General features: G+C 59.7%; 1 protein-coding gene across 2 annotated transcripts; it reads left to right on the top strand.

Moving 5' to 3' along the window:
- The first annotated feature begins 933 nt into the window (after positions 1-933).
- Positions 934-19,994, top strand: LAMC3 (laminin subunit gamma 3). 2 transcript variants are annotated; one of them, XM_062640932.1, is made up of 28 exons: positions 934-1,444; positions 4,848-5,152; positions 5,312-5,442; positions 6,386-6,552; positions 7,092-7,280; positions 7,433-7,550; positions 7,631-7,729; positions 8,040-8,176; positions 9,541-9,657; positions 9,922-10,114; positions 10,306-10,418; positions 10,641-10,859; positions 12,603-12,791; positions 12,875-13,120; positions 13,449-13,602; positions 13,693-13,835; positions 13,917-14,095; positions 14,187-14,325; positions 14,738-14,943; positions 15,207-15,283; positions 15,376-15,510; positions 15,808-15,952; positions 16,065-16,226; positions 16,520-16,622; positions 16,735-16,934; positions 17,190-17,336; positions 17,541-17,640; positions 18,237-19,994. In XM_062640932.1, the coding sequence occupies exons 1-28, from the start codon at positions 1,027-1,029 to the stop codon at positions 18,485-18,487; spliced, it is 4,782 nt and encodes a 1,593-aa protein (XP_062496916.1). In that variant the 5' UTR covers positions 934-1,026; the 3' UTR covers positions 18,488-19,994. The 2 variants fall into 2 exon arrangements, with proteins under 2 accessions (XP_062496916.1, XP_062496917.1); XM_062640933.1 differs by having other exon boundaries at positions 935-1,444; positions 16,068-16,226.
- Positions 19,995-20,565: the final 571 nt, after the last annotated feature.

The raw sequence follows: 20,565 nt of genomic DNA, 5'->3' as shown, positions 1-20,565 counted from the left end.
GCCCGCTCCGAGGCAGCTGATGCACAGCTCCTCGGTGCTGGGAAATTCACCCTTCCCAGCAGAGCTGGCTCGGGCTGTCAGAGCCCGGGTCAATATATGGTAATGGGGCTTTGAAACGGCGCTGCTGCGGGAGCCGCTGCCGAAGACTCTGATTCACAGCTCCCCTCCAGTGCTTTCTCCCCGCAGCGTGTGCGGAGAAGGAGAATAAAACAAATAGGAGTGGAAGGGAAGGGGAGGAAGGGAGCTTAAATTATACATGAGGGTTAAGCTTCCAGGGCTCCTGGGGGCAGCTCGGCTGAGGGCCAAAGGCAGTGCTCCCCTTTGCACCCCAGTTCTGGCTCTCTCCTCATGTGCTGACACCCTCCTGCCCCCATGGGTCAAATCTGGAGGGTGCCACAGTCCTGAGAGGGCCCCCCCTCTGGCACAGACCATCCTGAGTGTTACCTGCGAAGCTGCTGATAAAGTGGCTTTGGCACCCTGCGGAGATGCCCCATGGCAGCAGGCAGGGATGGGAGCCCTCATTCATGGGTGCTGGTGTGGAGGGTTAGGGGCTGTCCCACACCTAGCCAGGTTGGTCTGAGTGAGGGAGCAGTGTGATTTATGGGGTGAGAAGAGGGTGCTGGGTCTGCTCCAAAGCTTTTCCCTCACCCTTCTCTTGATTTTGGGGCTGTGAGAAAAGTGGAGACCCCCACCAATCTAAGGGAAAACCCATGGTGTGGGGCATGTATCACCGCGAGCTCATCCCAGCGGCTGAGAAATGGAGAAGCTCAGCTCCATCTGTGCAGCTCAAGGTGCAAACACCCCATCCCCAAAGCAAATCTCCTCTGGAGGGATCCCATCCTGCCCAGCCCCGCAGCGTGTGGGACCAGGGGAAGCCCAAACCTCGCAGCCTGGATTCAGACATGGAACTTTCGACATTCCCAGCAGCTTCCACAAGGTGGACCTCGGAGCGAGAGGAGGTGCAGGGGAGGGGGACTTGTCCCATCCCATCCCATCCCATCCCATCCTGTCCCGCCTGCTCTCGCTATGCCATCCGGAGGAGGCTCAGAGTCCGGGCAGGCGAGCCCCAGCATGGCACAGCATCCCGTGCTCTGGTTGCTGGCCCTGCTGTGGCTGGTGCTTAGGGCAGGGGGCTCATCCTCCTGCTGGGACCCCCGGGGCCAGCCCCGCCGCTGCATGCCTGTCTTTGAGAACGCTGCCTTCGGCCGGGCTGCTCAGGCCACCAACACGTGTGGTTCACCCCCGGAGGAATACTGCCTGCAGATGGGCGCCCGCCACGCCAGCGCCCTGTGCCACCGCTGCGATGCCAGCGACCCCCGGCACCACCACAACGCCTCCTTCCTCACCGACTTCCATAGCCAGGAGGAGAGCACCTGGTGGCAAAGCCAGTCCATGGCCTTCGGCATCCAGCACCCCAACTCCGTCAACATCACCCTCCATCTGGGTAAGTGCCGGTGGGAGCCCCTGCGGTGCTCCATGGGCAGTGGGTGCAGCGATATCTGTGTGTGGATGCTCCTGCATCCCACAGCAATTGCTGCTGGTTCGGGGTTAAAGGCAGGATGTTCCCTGGGGCTTTTAGGGGGTGTTAGAAGGGAGATGCCCTCTATGGGGAGATCACCGAAGGGACCCGGGGAGGGTCTGCCCCATCCATCAGCAGTGCTCTGGTCCTTTGTGGGGTGAGGATGCCAGCACTGTGCCAGCCTGTGCTGTTTCCCAGCCACCTCTGCCTGGGGTATCTGCTCTCACAAGGCTGCTTTTTACCTATTATGCAAGTTTACATAGCGGGGGACAGGCAGGTCCCTATCCATGGCCCCCCACAGAGAGCCTTGCCCGCTGTGGGTGAGCATCGTGGGGCCAAGCCTGTGCTGTTCACCCCCGGTGCACTGCTGAGGATGCCCAGTATGTCTCATGGACCCAGGGCTCTGCACACACAATCCCAGTTTTCCCAGCTGGGATCTGACCCTCTACATTTCAAATACTGTTCAAGCCGCTCCCTCGGAGGGTACTTAAACCCGTGGGGCATGCCTGGCATTTTAAAAAGGTTTTTTTTAACATTTGCCTGCCATCTAAACTATTGGCCAGCGCTGTAAAATCTTCATTCTCTGCAGTCTCCTGCCATCTGCATGCCGAAGGGGGGTAGTGGAGGGGCTGTGATTGGAGCCGGTAAGGGGACAGCGAGTGCTGGTGGGACCCAGTGGCCGGGGTTGGGGTGATGGTGGAGGGTCTGTGCCTGCCCAGCAGTGTCATAGGAGCTGCTTGGCTGGGTGAAGGTCACTGCTTTCCCAGCCCCCTGTGAGCAGATGGACATCTGGCCCTTGTCCCCAGGGTTGGGCTCCCCGCTGGGCATGAGAAGTGATGCAGGAGGAGCCTGCTCCTGCCAGCCCCATGGCAGGATATCTGCCGGCCACTCACCCATCTAACACAGGCTGTCATTGCCCCAGATTCACTCGTGTTTGACCCGGGGCACAGACAATCTGAATGCAACTTGAGAGGCCAAGCAAGCCATCGCTGCCGGGCGAGTTTGTGGCCACCAGTCCCAGCTCAGCACATGGATCTGTGCAGGCTCCAGCACACCAATGTGTGCAGCAGCCCCTTGCCCACCAGTCCCAGCTCAGCACATGGATCTGTGCAGGCTCCAGCACACCAATGTGTGCAGGAGCCCCTTGCCCACCCTGAGCTGCCCAAGGCTCGGGGTTTGCTTCCCAGTCTTTGTTCTGGTTCTCCCCCACCTGCAGCCCTGTTGGACCCCACACTTGGGTTTCCAATGGAGTCTTGTCCAGCCCCTGTGACCTCCCTGCTGTGTGTGTCTCCCATTAACACATCCAAGGCCATAACGTTGCACTGAGCTCATCTGCAGTCCTGGTCCCTGTGTCCCTTCCTGAGCCAGAGCACTCAGAGTACTGATACCAGAGCATCCCCCTGCAAATGCACCCCTCCTCCTGCATGGCTCAGATACTTTGCTGTGTTGAAAAGTGCCATTTTGGTGCCCGGTGCATTGCTGTGACCTTTCCCACAGCTGCTGGGCCCTGTTCTTGTCCCACCTGCAGACTTTTATTGCTACCTTAATGCTTTCACTTGGTTTATGGAGGAAAAACCCAAGTGGCCCCTGCAGCTCCCACATGTGGCCCAGGAGGAGTCCTCGCTCGTCAGCTCCACTGAGTAATCAGGTTTTTAACCCATGGAGCATGTCCCTGCCATGCTGCTCATCTTGCTCATTCCCGAGTCAGATGTCTTGTAGGCTCTGCAGCGTGGTTACCTGGGGAGCTTATTAACTAACATCAAATGGGGTGCACAAGACCTGTGTGCCGTTGATTGGCGTTAATTACATTATCCTCCTTTAAATCTCTCTTCTCGGAGAGGTTTCAGCCACGCTGTTACAGTGCATCCCACTCGGAGCAGACCACTAATCCCAAGTGCCCGTGGCCATTGCATTTACCCTTCAGACATCAGGGAGGACCCCAAAATACCCGAGGGCAGCCCATCAAAGACAGCAATCAGGGCTCCTGCTGCTGTCACCCTTCACTGCCTGTGCACCCTCCCAGCATCCCTGTCCTGCTGCCCACTCGGCTTTGGGATGTGTCACACCTTCCCGAGCAGCAAAGGGTAGGCAAGCAGCCTGGGTTATTGTCTGGAATTCTTTTCTCTCGGCAGAATGAGGCTGATTTAAACGCCTGTCTGGGAAAAGCACGCGCTCCCTCGGGATGCTTCCCAGGGCAGCCAGTCTCCTCCACCCCGGCTGGAGGCACCGAGCTTGGGCTCCCCCAGCCCAGCGGTGCCTCCCCTTGTGCAGGGCTGCTTGAGGCAGGAGCTGTTTGTTGACACAGCGCCGAGCTCCCTTCCTCTCCCAGAGGAAAATGCTCCAGGAGGTGATGGCCCTGACCTCGCTGCTTTGGTTGACATCCCCACAGGGACCGTGCTGCCTGGGAACCAGCACTTGCTGGGCATCCTCCCCTGTGCGGGGTGCAGGCAGGGGCACCCCTGCTGTTGAAGTCCCAGAGCATGGTGGTGATGGGACGATCCAGTTGTGGCCCCTTCCTGCTCCTCATCACCTCTGGGTGGGCTGTGAATGGGTCTGTGTGTCCCCCACCGGGTGCTCCCCATGTCCCTGATGGGAGGCAGCTGCTTTTCCCAGCTCTGGTAGCTGGGCTGCCTCGGCTCCCCCGCAGCAAAGTTGCAGCACATATGCGACAGTATTCATATGGGCCCAATTAAAGGCTTGTTTTCCTAGTCCCGGAATAACCCCTCTAACATTCCCAACTCATTATCTTTTCAAATAAAGCCAAAACCTTGCAGCTAATTGTTTTGTGCTGTCAGAAGCGGTGCTGTTATGGAGCAATCCAGTCTTTGAGCTGGTCCTTCATCTCTGGCAATTAAGCGGTTCTGATGTTCACTTTGGTGTTTTCTTTTTCCCCTTTTTTGTTAATTCTTTCAAGCGCTTTCAGAGCTGCCCTGGGGATCGGTGCCTCTCTTTGTTTTCATCCCAGCAAAGACAGCGGCAATGCTGGGTCCCAGCACGCAGGTCCCTGGGAAGGGACTGGCCTTGACCTTTCCCACTTTCCTATCCCTGTGGCACTGCTGTCCTGGGGATGCTCCTCAGTGCCCTGGGCCTGACTCTTCCCCTCCGGCAGCTGGTTAAAGCCTGGTTTTGCAGTGGCTCTTTGATCCTGCAACCCATCCGGTTGGATGGATCCGGATGGGGTTTGGGCTGCAGTGATGAGTAGCAAGGTGCTGTTTTAGCTGTGGTAGATGGGGTCAGTGCAGGAGGGTGCTGGCAGCTGTGCGGGATGGAGTGCTGGGGTGCTGATGCCCATCGGGAGATGGTGACAGCGTTGCGGGCCTGTCCCTAGGCAAAGCCTATGAGATCACCTACGTGAGGCTGAAGTTTCACACCAGCCGCCCCGAGAGCTTTGCCATCTACAAGCGCAGCCGCGCCGAGGGGCCCTGGGTGCCCTTCCAGTACTATAGTGCGTCCTGCGAGAAGACCTATGGGAAGCAGAAGCGGCTCTTCCTGCGCCCAGGGGAGGACGAGCAGGTCGCCTTCTGCACCGATGAGTTCAGTGACATCTCCCCACTGAGCGGGGGCAATGTGGCTTTCTCCACCCTCGAGGGACGACCCAGCGCCTACAACTTCGATGGAAGCCCCGCGCTGCAGGTGCTGCTGGGGTGGGAGGGGAGATGGCGCCTGGTGCCCTGGGATCGAGTGTGCTAATGCCTGTGGTGCCCTGCATCCTTGTAAGAAGAGCTGCAGGATGCATCCCGGTTGGGGAGCTGGTGGTCCAGACCAAAGCATCTTCCCCCGTGTCTCCTGTAGGAGTGGGTGACCGTCACTGACCTGCTTATCTCCTTGAACCGGCTCAACACGTTTGGGGATGACATCTTCAAGGACCCCAAGGTGCTGCAGTCGTACTACTATGCCATCTCTGACTTCTCTGTTGGCGGCAGGTGAGAGCAGGAGTGGTGGGACCTTCCTGGTCTTGTTTGAATTATGGTTTTGGGGCAAAGTGCCCAGATGTGGCTTCCTCCATGTACGAGCCAGAGCTGGCAGTGCAGAGATGAGTGATGAAACCTTGAGCCCTTTCAGCTGTGGGCTTTTTCCCCTCAAGCTCTCTCCATTTGCCACCAGCTGTATTTGCATTTGCTTTGCCCCCTCCCAGCTTTTAATGGCTCCTATGGGTTTTAATGGTGCTGGGGCTTGTGTTACTACTCCTGTGGCCCTGCTTGGTCCCTAGGAGCAGTAAGAGGGGGTCCTGTGGTGCTAGCAGAGAGATACCTTGAGGCTGGTGGAGGAGCTTGGAGCACGGCCATGGCCTGAGGAGCTGCTGGTGGGATGGGGGAGCAGATGTGGGACAAAGAAGCTGGTGGCATCCATTTGGTGCTGCCCCTGGGCTGTGCTCCAGCTGGGAGGAGTGAGAAATCTCTCTATTGTGTGTAAGAGCTGCCTGCCCCAGGCAGGGCCATGGCTGCTCCCCACTGGCCAGCAGTCCCCATCACTGTCAGCTCACCCTTCCCAGGCTCCAGCAGTTGGAGCTGGTCAGCATCTCACACAGGCCACCCTCAGTGTGCAACCTAAGGGCTGGTGGGGCTGGGAGCACCTCAGGGACACAATGGGAGCTTCAGTGCCAGCACAACCTGAGCTGCTTCCTTTGAAGCTTTCTGCTTCTCAAGGCCAGGCTGGATGTGGTTCTGGGCAACCTGATCTAATTGAAGGTGTCCCTGCTCGCTGCAGTGGGTTGCAGTAGATGATCTCTGAAGGTCCCTTCCAACCCAAACCATTCTATGGTTCTGAGCAGCCTGCCTCGCTGCGCAGCCCGGGCATGGCCCCAGTGCCGGCTGCTGTCCGTACAGTGTCAGAGCATCTCACTCCTGTGCTGGGGCCTTGCTGCAGGTGCAAATGCAATGGCCACGCCAGTGAGTGTGCGCCGGATGAGGCCGGGCAGCTGGTGTGTGTGTGCCAGCACAACACAGCCGGCACCGACTGTGAGCGCTGCCAGCCCTTCCACCAGGACCGGCCCTGGGCCCGCGGCACCGCCGACGCTGCCAATGAGTGTCTGCGTGAGTATGTCCTGGCTAGCTCCGTGGTCATGGTGTGTGGTTGGTCCCAATGGGGTTTGCTGGTGCTGCTGCATCAGCACATCTGGCAGCTCCTGCCCTTGCTGCATGGGTTGGAAGCGCCTGCTCTATCCCGTAAGGCTGCTCTGGGCAGGGAGGGAGGAACGACCCATCCCTGGCAGTGTTCAAGGCCGGGTTGGATGGGGCTTGGAGCAAGCTGCTCTAGTGGAAGGTGGCCCTGTCCATGGCAGGGGATTGGAACTGGATGAGCTTTAAGGTCCCTTCCAACCCAAACCGTTCTGTGATTTGCCCCCTTCACAGCATCCTCCTGGGATTCCCCAAGATTTCTTTATGCCATGAACGCAGCCATCTGCTCCATGCATGATACTGCACCTACCATCCAACAGCAGAGCCATTGCCAAAAGCTCCCACCGCTGAGCCAAAGCAGCCCCTCCGGCTCATTCAGCCCCATAGAACGTTGCTTTAACCCCTCTGCGCCCCAAGTGCCAACCACCATCTGCCTCCCCCCCTCCTTCCCGCAGCTTGCAACTGCAGCGGCCGCTCGGACGAGTGCTTCTATGACCGGGAGCTGTTCCGGCGGAGCGGGCACGGGGGGCACTGCCGCAACTGCCGCGACAACACTGCCGGGCCCCACTGCGAGCGCTGCCGGCCCAACCACTACCGCTGGGAGCCGCAGGCAGCCTGCCAGCCCTGCCACTGCCACCCCGCGGGTGAGAGCGCCCGCACCCAGCCGGGCTCCGGCCCCAAACCCCTGCCCCAGCCCGGGCTCGGTGATGGGGATGGTTGGGGTGCGTTGTCCTTTGCCCCGGGGGCTCCCCATCGCCCTGGGGTTGAGCCTCAGGGCTGGCCGGGGTCCCCGCAGGCTCCCTGCAGCCGCAGTGCGATAGCTTGGGGACCTGCCTCTGCAAAGCCAACGTGACGGGGTGGAAGTGTGAGCGCTGCAAGGACGGGTACCACAGCCTCAGCGAAGGCGGCTGCAGGTGAGCAGGAGCCCGGCCCCGGGCGGGAGCAGGGAGACAGGGCTGGGGCTCACATCATGCCTTTATCTTGCCCTATCTAGACCTTGTGCTTGTGACCCAGCGGGAAGCGTGGGCTCCTGTGACCCCAACACGGGGCATTGCACCTGCAAGGAGAGGGTGGAGGGGCACTTGTGCAACAGGTAAGCACTGTGACCCCCGGGTGGGGATGGGACCACTGCCCCTCTCCAGGTCTGGATCAATGGTGGGGCCCAGTGGTCAGTGCAGAGCAGGCGTCTTTCCTCCCGTGGGACATTGCTGCTTCCAACCCCCTACACAACCCCTTTGAAAGGCTTTGGGGTGGGAATCCTGCAGGGTCACTCCCTGCAGAGGCCCTACCAAGGTCCTCTGGATCACTGGGATCGGGCTCACTCGGAGCTGTCTCCAGTCCCCCCTATGGGATGCTGCTGTGGTCCCCTGTGCCACAGCCTCCTGCTTCCTCCCCGTGCACAGGTGCCAGCCGGGCTGGTTCAACCTGCAACCCCACAACGCCGCTGGCTGCACCAGCTGCTTCTGCTATGGCCACTCCACTGCCTGCACAGCAGCAGATGGCTACGAGGTGGCTCAAGTCCGCTCTGACTTCAGCCAAGGTACCAGCCCCAGCCCTCGGTGAAATGGAGGGCCAGCTCCAGCCCCAAAGCTCTGGCAGTTTGGGAAGGCTGAGGCTGAGCATCCCCCTTTGGGGATAACTGGTGGTGATGGTTGGAGGGAGGGGTCTCTGGCATGCCTCTATTTTGTTGTTAAACCTCAGCTTTTGCCTCCAGCTCTATGGGGATGGGCTATTCCCATGGCATCCCTACAAGCTGATGTGCTCCCAGGGCTCTGCAAGGCTCAGGGCAGGCTGTAGAACCAGGAACAGCCATCCCACCACACCAGGGACTGCTGGAGCACTAAAAAGCAGCTCAGAAAGATAAAAACTGAAAGGATAGAGCCTGGTGGAAATTTCCCCCTTATTCCCTCCTCTTGCCACCCTTGCCTAGGATAGGGCAGGGATGATGGGAGTCAGGAGAGCAGGATGGGATGCTCTCGCCCTGCTGCATCCAGGGCTATGCATGGCAAGGCTGGAAGCGTTCAGGATGCTCAGGGAAACCCTGCCATCTGCTGTGTGCAGCACTGGCTGCAGGCATCATGGTCCCCTTGCAGGGACCCCTGGGCACCCTTCCTTGCCTGCATCCCGACGGGATGTGCGCGCCAGCAAGCAGATGGATGTGAACACGCCAGGCGCTGGTTTATCCTGATTGCCTTTAAACCACTCTGCCAATTGCTGTAATGTCTTCCACGGCCTTGAAACAGAGCCAGGCTCTAAACTGAGTCTTTTTTCCACCCTTCATGCAGCCAGTTTGGGGCTGCTCTTTTAGGGACAGGTTTGGCAGAGCCCTGGGGCCGGGATGCAAAAGGCTCAGCACGGCCACTCCCCAAAGCATTCCGCATCCCGCAGCTGAGCTGGATCAGATGCAGGTTTCCTGTCCTGGGTGAAAGGGTCCATATTCGGGGTGATTTGATAACAGAGCACAGCCTGGGAGGGATTTCCAAGTGTTCAGCCTGGGGCTGGAAGAAATAACTGACCCTGGGGAACAGGGGGGGCTTAACTGGTTTCTGAAGGAAACCAACTTAATGCAATTACACCCCGTCTCTCCTGGGCTTCCTGCCCTCTCCAGCCCACAGTAATGCTGGAGCCGCAGCACAGACAGGGGGGCAAAAGTTTAAAGGTAGTAATTTCCTCCAAACCTAAGAAAATAAACAGATGGGGGATGGATAGGGCCGCTCTCCAGCGTGTGGGAGCATGGAGCCCAAACAGAGCAGGGTGTTACAAAGTGCTGTCCCCTTCCAAGACCCTTTAGAGGCTTGGGAGGAAGGACAGAGCCCCCCAGAGCAGCATCCCCCTCCCGGTGCTGGGCTGGTGGGGACTCACTGCTCCCTTTTTGCCTGTGCAATGCTGTGTGCTGTCACACAGGGCCGGAGGGCTGGACTGCTGCAGCTCTGGGTACCACAGACCTGCCACTGCACTGGGCTGATGGGGAGATCATCACTGAGTGGGATGGAGAGGAGCCTGTGGATTTCCTTGCACCAGGTATTGTGTGCGATGGGTCCCTGGGGTCCTGCTCTGCCGTGGGGATTGCTACACTGATGTGTGAGGTGCTGGGCTCCATCCCAGAGCTGAGCCTGTCCCAGTAACACAAGGCCAGTGGGGAGGGATTGGAGTAGTGGATGAAGACCCTGGGAGAGCAGATTTGGGCTGGCCCTGCACCCTCAGGGTGACCATTGCTCTTGGCAATGCCCCATCAGAGCCAGTCCCTCCATGTCCTACAGCCTTTGCTCCTCTCTTCCCTTGCAGAGAAGTTTCTACAGAACCAGCACCTCAGTTATGGGCAGCTCCTGTCCCTGCTGCTGGGAGTGGAGGGGACGGTGATAGAGACTGGGGTGCCCCTGCTCCAGGTCCAGCTGGTGCTGGAGGGCGAGGGCCTGGAGATCACCATGCCCAGCAGTGAGAGTCATCCCCAGCGTGGAAAGCAGGCTGTCACCTTCAGGTACCCACAGGGTGCTTTGAGGAACCTCGGCTGGGTTTGGAACACAGCGTGTCTGACCTTGCCTGGGCTGCCCTCAGGGATTTAACTGTGCCCCCTTGCTGTGCCTGCATCCCAGTGGGGAGCCGAGCTGTCCTGCAGCACATGGTTGTCAGCCTCACCCTGTCCTTCCTCCCTTGTTCCTTCTCCAACAGGCTGCAGGAGGCAGAGGAGGGTGTGGAGCCTTTGTTGTCAGCCTTCAGCTTCCAGCGCCTGCTCTCCAACCTGACCGCCCTCCGCCTTCGTGTGAGCCACGGCCCTGGGCGAGGTGAGTGCCTCCGTGACTCATCCCCTTTGGGACCAAGCTGGGAAAGGGCTGGGGACATCCCAGCAGCATCAGGCTCTCTGGGATGAGCGGGTATAAATACCAATACCTGTACCAAGGGGTCTCCTGGGGTCTCCTGTGTGTGTGTGGAGCGTTTCCAGGCAGGATGGAGAGAGCAGAGCCAAGGGCTGTGCCACCCCATCATGCTGCTCTCTGCTCTCACAGGCAGGCTGTCCCTGAGCGAGGTCCAGCTCACATCTGCCCACCCCGGGCCGGGAGCAGGGGCAGGCTGGGTGGAGGAGTGCTCGTGTCCCGTGGGATACACCGGGCAGTTCTGCCAGTCCTGCGCACCCGGCTTCAAGCGCGAGATCCCCTTCGGTGGCCCCTTCGTCAGCTGCGTGCCCTGCGCCTGCAACCAGCATGGGGATTGTCACCCCCTCTCAGGTGTGCACCCCCGGGCTCCCCATTCACCCCGTGCTACGTGCATGGGTGACAGAACCTGTCTTTGCTTGTTTCTGAGGGATGCTGGAAACCATCTGGGAGGTTGCGGTACCCAAAACCTGTAAGTTGAACTGGTTGTAAGGACTGGATTTGTAACTGCAAAGAGAGATAATTAATGAAGAGCAGTAACAGTGGCAGTTTATAAAGGGGTATCTTTCAGGGTACTTTATGAACTTCAAGGATGAGGAAGGAGAGGTGCTGCTCCTCAGAGGAGTAAGCAGGCAGGGGTCAGGGCAGGAGGGATGCAGGATGTGTCTCATAGGCAGCATTGCTGCCCGATGAGCAGAGCAGGACTTGGCACAGCCCTTACACCCACAAAATGGACAGAAACCTGAGCAGAGAAATAAGGAAAAGAGCAGGAAAACAGAGCAGCGCCAGGCTTGCTGGAAGTTACCAGAGCATCCGGCTCTCATGCTGACTGCCCAAGCCCTGTTCTGCTTCCAGATCCAGCTCAGAGGTGCGTGACTGCAGCAGGGACTGTGGCTTGAAGGGAGGAAAAAGCAGTCTTCAGGGCAGCGTGACTGTGTCTGAGGTGGTTTGTGGGGTGTTGGCTCTCCCCTTCCTCCCAGCAAAGTGTCTGGATGGCTTTGGTTGGGGAAAGGGGGCAGGACTGCAAGCTGCTGCCTTGGAGATGAGCTGGCTGCATGAACCCAGCACCAGCCTCAGGGCTGTCAGCCCCAACAGATCAGAGCCATGAGGGGTTCACGAGATGCTGCCATCCACCCCTGCAGAAAGCAGCAGCTCTGATCAGCGCTGGGAATAAGACGACGCATTTGGTACCCAGACGGAGCCCCTGGGGCTCCTCGCTGGCTGCCTCCTCTGGGCAAGGAACTACAATAGTGTATGGCTGCGATGGGAAGGGCTGGCAGTGACTTTGTGCTCAGTCAGTGCCCCTGCCCTTGTGAGCAGCAGCTCTACAAACTCACCCCTTCTCCTGCAGAGCTGGGGCTGGTGCCACCGACTGCACAATCCCAAGGGATGGGGCCAGGCTTTTGATGTCCTGGCCCGGGCGCTGCCAGCCCGCCTGCTTCCTTTGGGTTTATTTTTCCTGCCACCCACTTTTCCTTTCCTTTCTATCGTCCTGCTCTGCCTGGATATGGGGAAAACGGAAACACACCCAATTCCCTCCTGCGCAACCCATCTGGTATGACCTGACCCCACAGATTGGGAAGGGGGGGGGGACCTCCCCCTGGCTCCTTCCTCCAGTCAAGCAGAGCATCTGCCTGGAGGTGGGGGCATCCTTCCTCCTCCTCCTCCTCCCAGCTGATTTTGGAAGGCCATGACGCACCGGCTGGCTCCCAGTGGGTGCTGGCTGGCTGCTCCCGTGTTCCATGACAGGCTGGAGATCACACGCCTCGCTGCTGCTGGGAAATGTGTTGTGGATAATCGCAGGCGCCGACAGACTCCTGGCACGTTGACGGTGCTGCCAGCGCCGCCTCGTCCCAGCACTGCAGGGGAGTGCAATGTGGCTCTGGTGTCCTCTCCAAAACCTTGTTCCTTGAGCAAGGACAGGGAGGGAAAACACTCCAAGTTGTGGCTGGGGATGTGCAGTCCCAGTGGGATGCCATGGCTGGAGCTGTGCATCCCTCTCTGGCCCTCAGCACTTGGCTCTCCATCCCTCCCGCGGTCCCTGTTGTTACTCAAGGCTGTTTCTGCAGACCCTCAGCCCCATGTTCCTCCTCACAGGACACTGCCAGTGCTTACACAACACAGAAGGTCCCTCCTGCGAGCGCTGCAGCCCCGGGTTTTATGGCAACCCCTTCACAGGGCGTTTTGATGACTGCAAACCATGCCCCTGCCCCGGCAGCTCCCCCTGCACCGAGGTGCCCAGCACCGGGGAGGTTGTCTGCACCCATTGCCCACCAGGGCAGAGAGGTGAGGCTGGGGACGGGTGGGCAAGGGGGGCACTGGGCAGCGCGGGCATGGCTGGATCCTTCCCACCTTTTCGCCTTCCCCAGGGAAACGCTGTGAGCTCTGTGATGATGGGTTTTTCGGGGACCCTCTGGGGCAGAGGGGCCCCGCGCATCCCTGTGTCCCCTGCCAGTGTCATGGGAATGTGGATCCTAACGCAGTGGGCAACTGCGACCCTGTGTCCGGTCGGTGCCTGCGCTGCCTCTACAACACAACGGGCGAGCACTGCGAGAGGTGTCGGACGGGCTTCTACGGGGATGCGCTGGCTGCGAATCCTGCTGGGAAGTGCGCACGTACGTATGGTCCTGGGGGCTGGTCCTGCTCCCATCGGTCCCACTGCAGCCAGAATCCCCCAGCAGCGGAGGCAGAGGGTAAAAAGGGGATGCCCAACAGGTTTAGGGGCTGAGGGATGGTTAGGGTTGGTCCCAGACGCCTAGAAATGGTCTTTGCCCCCTTCCTCCACTGCCATCCTTCCCTGGAGATACTCCATCCACTCAAAGCCCTGTTTGATGGGGGGGATGTGGCCCTCCATGTTTATGGGGCTCAGCCCTGGTGCCCCATTCCCACTGTCCCATCTGTCAGCCCCATGGCATGATATAAGCAGTGTTTTGTCTCCCATAGCTTGTGGTTGCAACCCTGATGGCTCAGCCCCGGGGCTGGAGGGCTGCGATCCCAGCTCGGGCCAGTGCCACTGCCTCCCACATGTGACAGGCAGAACTTGTGGGCTCTGCCAACCTGGCTACTATGACCTGCAGGCCACCATGGGGTGCAAGAGGTAAAGTGGGGCTGTGAGGTGTCAGCAGTGGCTATGGGTCCCCATCTCTGGTCTCTACTCTTTGCATCCATCACTCATTCATCCCCCCAGCTGCCAATGCCACCCGACGGGGTCACAGGACAGCGAGTGCCATGCAGTGACGGGGCAGTGCTCCTGCCAGCCCGGTGTCACAGGGAAGCAGTGTGACCGGTGCCACCACGGCTTCTTCGGCTTCTCTGCCAGGGGCTGCCGAGGTAACGGGGATGGGGATTGCACCACAGTCCCTGAACCAGGGCCGGCAAGCATGGTGTGATGCCTTTCTGCCACCGCTGCAGCCTGCAACTGCTCGCCGCTGGGCTCCGTCACGCCGCAGTGCCATGAGAACAGCACATGTCTGTGCCACCCCGGCTTTGTGGGCTACAAGTGCGACCGGTGCCAGGCCAACTTCTTCCCCGACCCACCCAGCTCCCGCTGCCAGCAGTGTCCTGCCTGCTATGGGCTGGTGAAGGACGAGGTACCGCTTGTGTCCTGCCATTGCGGGTGCACCACCCCGGCCCCAGCGCTGCATCACTCTTCTGCTGTGTCCCCTCGTGTCTTTGCTGCAGGCTGACCAGCTGAAGGCCAGGCTGCAGGAGATGGAGGAATGGCTGCAACAAACAGGCTGTGATGCCCGCCCGGGCCAGTCCCTCATGATGAGAGATGCAGCCCGAGGAGATGGGCTGCCCAGTGCTCACCTCCTGCAAGGTATGGGGACACCCATTCGCTTCCCACATCACCCTTTGGGGACCCTCTGCTCCCATAGAGTGGGAGTGACATGGTGGGTGGGTGCAAGGAGGTCCCAGGTCAGTGCTGGGATCAGCATGGGTGATGGGGTGACTGAGAGGGAGGCCATGCCTTGTTGTGTAAGACAGAGCACTGCAGGGATGCTTGCATCAGTGAGGTTTTGAACAGCCATTGATGGGCATTACTGGGGGCTAAGCTTTGGCACACGGGGCATCCTTTGCTTGCTGCATCCCATGGTCCCTCCTGAGCATCTGGCAGCGAGTTGCCTTCCTCTTTCATCAGCAAGCAGTGGGAAGGGTCTTGGGCTTGGGGCAGCATCAGGGAGCCCTGAACACATCCATGGGCATCAAGCAGCTGCCTGTGCTGCCTGCAGGTGCCCGGGCCATCCTCTTGGCACAGGTAGGGCGGCTGGCAGGGGCGCTGGGCACCGCGCGGGGCCGTCTCAGCAATGCCAGCCAAGCCAGTGGCTGCTCCGGCCACGGACACCCCAAGACCTGCACCCTGCTGTCGGAGGTTGGAGCTGCGCTGCAGTCGGCACAGCGGGAGATCCTGCATGCTGCAGACACCCTGGCTACCACGGTGCGGGTCCGGGGGGGACTGGTGTCCATCCTGGGGGGCAGTGGGATGCGCAGGACTGGCGGGTGGGATGTGACCAGCACTGCAGCGGGAAGCCTGGGGTCCATGTGGGTACAGCCCCCCTCACAGCTGGGTCAGGAGGAGCTTTCTCCCTTGCTTGCCAACCTCCTCCAGCCCTTTGGGAGGTTCGCATTGGTGCTGGGCCGGTGGCATCCGGGGGTCCCTGCTCCTCGATGGGGTCTCACTGCTGCTGTTTGGGTTTCAAGGAAATTCCCCAGGAAATCCCTCAGCAGCCCACAAACTGGAGCCGCCGGGCGCTGGAGGCACGGGCACTGGCCTTAAGGTACATCAGCACACCCAGGAAGGGGAGGCTGCCTGCCCGGCTTGGGGTGCAGGATCTGAACATCACCCCTCCGTGTTTCCCTGCCCTTGCAGCCACAAGGACGCTTTGGTGCAGGTGGAGGCAGTGGTGGGGAGAGCGCTGCGTGCCTCCAACGCCAGCTCCGAGCTCCTGCAGAGCTTGCTGGAGGGGAATGCGACGGAGGATGTGCAGCGTGAGCTGGAGGCCGGGTGAGGAACTGGCAGCAAAGGAGCCCGGAGGGCACCACAGTGCCTTGCCCCGGCCAGGTCCCTGTTATAAGACTGGATAACAGTGATTTAGCATCTGCCCGACAGGGATGCGCTGAGTCCCATCAAACCCACTGCACTGCAGTGCTGCAGAGCAGAGAGCCAGGGCGCTCCGTGCTGGGGGTGCTTCAGGGCAAGAAGCCCACAGCATTTCCTACTGCACCCATGACGGGAGCCAGGTCTCAACGATCATCTCCATCCTTTCCGTCCACGGGTGACAGTGGCTTCCTGTGCACGTAGGTACGAGGAAATCCAGCAGGCACGGGATGAGCTGGGCGCTAGCGTGGCCGAGGTGGCAGCGGAGGCCAGGAGAGCTTTAACAGCCGTGCAGCAGGCGAATGCAGACATGGCCGAGCAACTTCTGCTCGTGTCTGCACTGGGGCAGGTGAACAGCGTCCACACTGAGGCTCCTGCTTGCATCCCTATCCTGTTGGGCAGCGCTGCCTCCTGGGCAGGGAGACTGCTGTCCTGGAGCGCTGACATCCCTGACCCCACAGCAGACGCTGCCGGCGCAGGCTGGAGACCTGGCACAGGACACGGCAGCGCTGGAGCAGGCAGTGGAGGCGCAGGAGGCATCAGCTCTGCAGGCCACGGAGGCATCGCGTGCTCTGGCAGCCGGACTGCAAAGGGAGCTGCAGAGGATTCGTGGCTTCAAGCAGGTGAGTGCTGCTCACCTGCATGGGGTGTCCCTGTGGAGTAAGTGATGGGGACAGTGATTGCTCCCACTGTTCCAGCTGGAGCAATGGGCAGGCTGAGTGCATCCCTCTCCTGCCTCCTACCCAGGGTACAGCGGGTGGCTGAGCCCCATTCCCACTGCTCCAGTGACTGGGAGGGGGTCAGGGTGCATGTTTTAGGAGACATCTCCCCTTAGGATCCAGATCTCCCAAGGAGCTCACCTGCTAAGCACCTCCTTGCCCCCTCCCCAGCCTCACTTCTTCTCTCCTCTCCCCAGCTGCAGGACCAGGCTGGCTCTGCCCATGGCACAGCCACATCGGCCGTCTCACATGGGAAAGCTGTGCTCTCTGATGCAGAGTCCCTCCTGGCCAGCGTGGAAGGTAAAAGACACCAGCCAGAGCATCTCTGGCCACAGCTCAGCTCTCGTCACACTGGCTCTGGGTTTCAAGGGGAGAAAGGGGCAGTTTGGTGATGGCCGGGTTGTCCCCGCAGGCATGAGGAAGGTGCTGGGGCATCGGAAGGGCCAGGCTGCCCTGCACAGGAGGATGGCGCTTGTGCGGGATAGGACGATGGTGGAGACACAGAGGAAGATTAAACAGGCAGAGAAGACACTGGGAAACTCCTTATCCATCTCCACTGCAGCCCAGAGGACAGCCAGGGAAGCTGAGCGAGTCACTGGGGAGAGCGCCAAGGTCTGAGCAGAGGGATGTGGGGTGCGGGAAGCCCACATTAGGCTGCAGGACATGGCTGGGCTGGCAGCCACCACAGGCAGAGCCCATCCTGCTCCAGGGCTCCCAAATACAGCTCCTGCTGCCCATCCAGCACAGCCCATCCTTGTCTGCATTGCAGATCAGGGGGATGCACCCGACCAGGGCTCCAGCCTAGGAGCCAGCCGTGGTCCCCCTGCATGTCCCGATGTGACTGTCCCCATCTCCATCCCTTTGCAGAGGGCACAGGCGGTGCTGCAGGAGAGCAAGCGTGCCCGCAAGCATGCCAGCCAGCTTGCTATGCGTGCCAATGAGACCCAGCGGGAGCTCTCCCGGCAGGAGCATGTGGCTGAGAAGCTCAGGAGGGACCTGGAGGAAGCACATCAGGTGAGCTGGGCACCCTCAGGCAGGCTGTCCTCTATAGAGCCTGGAAGGGGATTTGCCCACAGGGGAAAACATAGGGAAGAACCTGGGAGCTCGGGCTCCACTGTATGGGGATTGCCTTGGGGATGTTCCTGGGATTCCCTCCCTGCCCCTGTCCAGCCAAGGGGCAGCAGTGTCCCTGATCTGGGTTTCTGTCTGTGTTGGAAGGTGGGGATAGAGGTGAATGACATGGCAAAAAGTCTCCAGGAAGCCCGGGGCTCGCTCACTGCGGACATCGAGACCCTGAACGACCTGCTGCAGAGCCTAGGTGAGACAGGGCCCTGCGGAAGGGACAGCCTGTTGGGGTTTGGGGGTCTCCTGATCACTGGTGCTGTCCCTCTGGCATCCAGGCTGAGCTGGGTGCCTTTGCTCAGGGTCTTAGCAAAGCTTCTTGAGGGCTCATATCTCAAGGAAAGCCCTCGTGCAGGATGGATTGGAGCTTGCTGAATGTGTGTGTTCATGTGTGGTGTGGGGACAATCATCTCCCTTGGCATCTCCAGGAGGAGCAGGGCCCAGTCCCTTTGGAGCCAAGGGATGGGTTCATTCCTTTGTTGCTGACTGGGTTTGCTCCATCTCCTCCTGCTTTGATCATCTGGGTGTATTTCTGAGTGCTCCAGCACTTGTGCGTCTGAGCAGCTTTGTAAAGGGGTGGAAGTCATCACCCATCTGTAAGAGAGATGTGCCCCAGCCCTGCCTGCAGCCACAGCCCTCTTTGCTTATCTGCCATCCCTGGGAAGCTGCACTGCCTCCATGCCCCGCTGCACCCGCTCCCTACAGTTTGCCTGGTGCCGAGGGTCTGGAGCACGTCCAGAACCTCTGTTCCCAGCTCTTTGCCTCTAATCCCTGTCCTCTCCCTTTGCCCAGGTAACCTGGAGCCGGCCATGCCAGCGGACACGGTGCTGAGCGCCGGGAGGCTGCGGCTGCAGCAGCTGCGGCTGCGTGTGGCTGCACCGGGCGCCCTGGCTGGGCAGCTCAGCCTGCTGCAGCAGGAGGCTGCGCGGCAGCAGGAGAAGATCCAGGCGGTGGAGAGCGAGCTGGCTGAGATCCGGGCTGACAAGCAGAACCTAGAGGACATCCTGCGGAGCCTCCCCGAGGGCTGCTCGCAGTGGCAGTGACAGGTCCATGGTGGCTGCTCCATCACATCTGTGCTCCCCTGCAGAGCAAAGGACACCCTGTGCTCACCAGCATCGATCCCCCCACTGCTCTCCATGCTGCTCTACATACAGTATCACAGCCCAGGTCCTTATTTGCACAGGTTCAGGCTCAGCATCCCATGTGCTCTGTGATGGACTTTGGCCACCAGCTGTCCTCAGGGCAGGGGGCAAGCAGCTACCAGTGACCACCCATGTTCCTGTAGGCTATGGAGAAACATGGTCATGGAACATCACAGAGTTGGTCTCTCACCATGGAGTGAGCAAAGAACTGCCACAGATCTCCATGCTAGACACATCCCTCCATCTGTCCCACCAGCAGGGAGGGACTGCTTATCAAGTGTGTAACGTACCAAAGCTGTGGTGCCTCCTGCCCCAGGAGATAAGAGAGAGGCTGTTGAATGCATGCTGGAAGCTGGTCTTGCTGCACAGCATCCTGCAGTGCGATGCTCATGTGCTGGGGTCACAGAGGTGCAAAGACGAATCCTGGTGAAGCCAGGCAATCCCAGCTGTCCTGTCCCGGCTCTGCTTGGCTCAGTGGATGCCACCAGGTCTGGCTATGAAGCAGCCCAGCTGCTGGCGGGTGGCAGAGCAATGCACTGGGCAGGAGAGGGCAGAGCTGATGCTTGCAGCCCCGTATCGGCACCCGAACACCCTCCCCGCTGCAGAGGAGCCGCTGTGGCACCAGGCAGCGCAGTGGAGAGCAGCAGGACACGGCCAGCTCCTGCCAGTGTCACTCCCGCAGGATGTCAGAGGTCGGTGGCTGTGTCTCCTTTAAAGGAAAGGCATGTGTGTGTGTCCACCCTGCACTCCCATGCAGCTGGGCCCGGCCCTTGCTCAGCCCACCCTGTGCTGGCTGCATCCTGACTCCAAGTAGCCGTTGAAGTCACTCCCATCAGACCAGAAACGAGTCCCCAGGCTGGAGCCCACTTCACTTTTTAACCTGTTTAACCTGTTTTCTTTGGCTCACAGTGCTGGAAATCAGGTTTGCTCAACTCTGTAGTGCTAGATGTGTACCTGCTGCCATAGACACTGAAACCCCCAGTGTCATCTCTGGTGGGTCCAGTGGAAGGGACACAGGATTTTCCTACCAGGAACAAACCTATCATCTCCCTCCTAATTCTGCACAACAGCTGCCCAAAGAGTGGGGTGCCAGACCTGCAGCATTGCAGGGGCTCCCCGCTTGCTGCCCAAGAACAGCTCTGCAAAGCACAATCACACAGCAGCACGAGCACATTGTGGTTCAGCTGTGGTGAGAAGCAGGGAGCCACAGCCACGTACTATCTCCCTGTGCTAACGATTACACATCTCCAATCCTCATCCAGATCTGCTGCTGTTACAGAGATGCCAAGGCTTTGCCTTGTGCCTGCTGCTGAAATGTGGTTCATCCTCCCTTTCTGGTCTCCTTGGGACTCTGTTTTAGCTGGTGACACTTGCCTAGAGCCGTAGCCATTAAAGTTTCTTAATACAAGACATAGCTAAGCATCTGACCAAGCAAATGGCAGCAGGAGGGGGGAGATGTGCTTGCTGCCTTCTCTAGGAGCAGAGGAAGCTGCACCAGGGGTTGAAATGCAGCTGGGTTCATGGTGACGTGGGCCAACAACCTGACAATTCCTACTAAAACCCACTTTAACATAGCTATTTCTAAGAGGAATGCCTAGCCGAGAACACAACCTCCACAACAGGCTGCTCAAGGTTATGAACAATCCATCCTTGCAGTGTTCAAGGCCAGGTTGGGCAGGGCTTGGAGCAACCTGCTCTAGTGGAAGGTGTCCCTGGTGTACCTTTCCAACCCAAACCATCCTATGGTTGCATCCTGCCCAGGACAAGCATCCTTTGCTCGTGCGGTAGATGCTTTTTCCCTGCTGTTTCTGCGCCGGAGCTCACTCAGCACCGATCCGCAGCCGCTTGTGCTTTATTACAGCCCCGAGCTGCTCTCAAACAGCATCTTAGAAACGTGGTCCCTGTGCCGGCAGCCTCCAGCGACCGAGCCCCGATGGGAGGGACGCGGCGGGTCCGCCGCGTCCCTCCCATCGGGGCTC

The sequence above is a fragment of the Pezoporus occidentalis genome, unplaced genomic scaffold (genome assembly GCF_034315485.1).
Source record: "Pezoporus occidentalis ecotype Australia unplaced genomic scaffold, CSIRO_AGI_Poc_V1 ctg68, whole genome shotgun sequence".
Classification (NCBI taxonomy): domain Eukaryota; kingdom Metazoa; phylum Chordata; class Aves; order Psittaciformes; family Psittacidae; genus Pezoporus; species Pezoporus occidentalis.
This window is presented reverse-complemented; position numbering and strand designations above follow the sequence as displayed.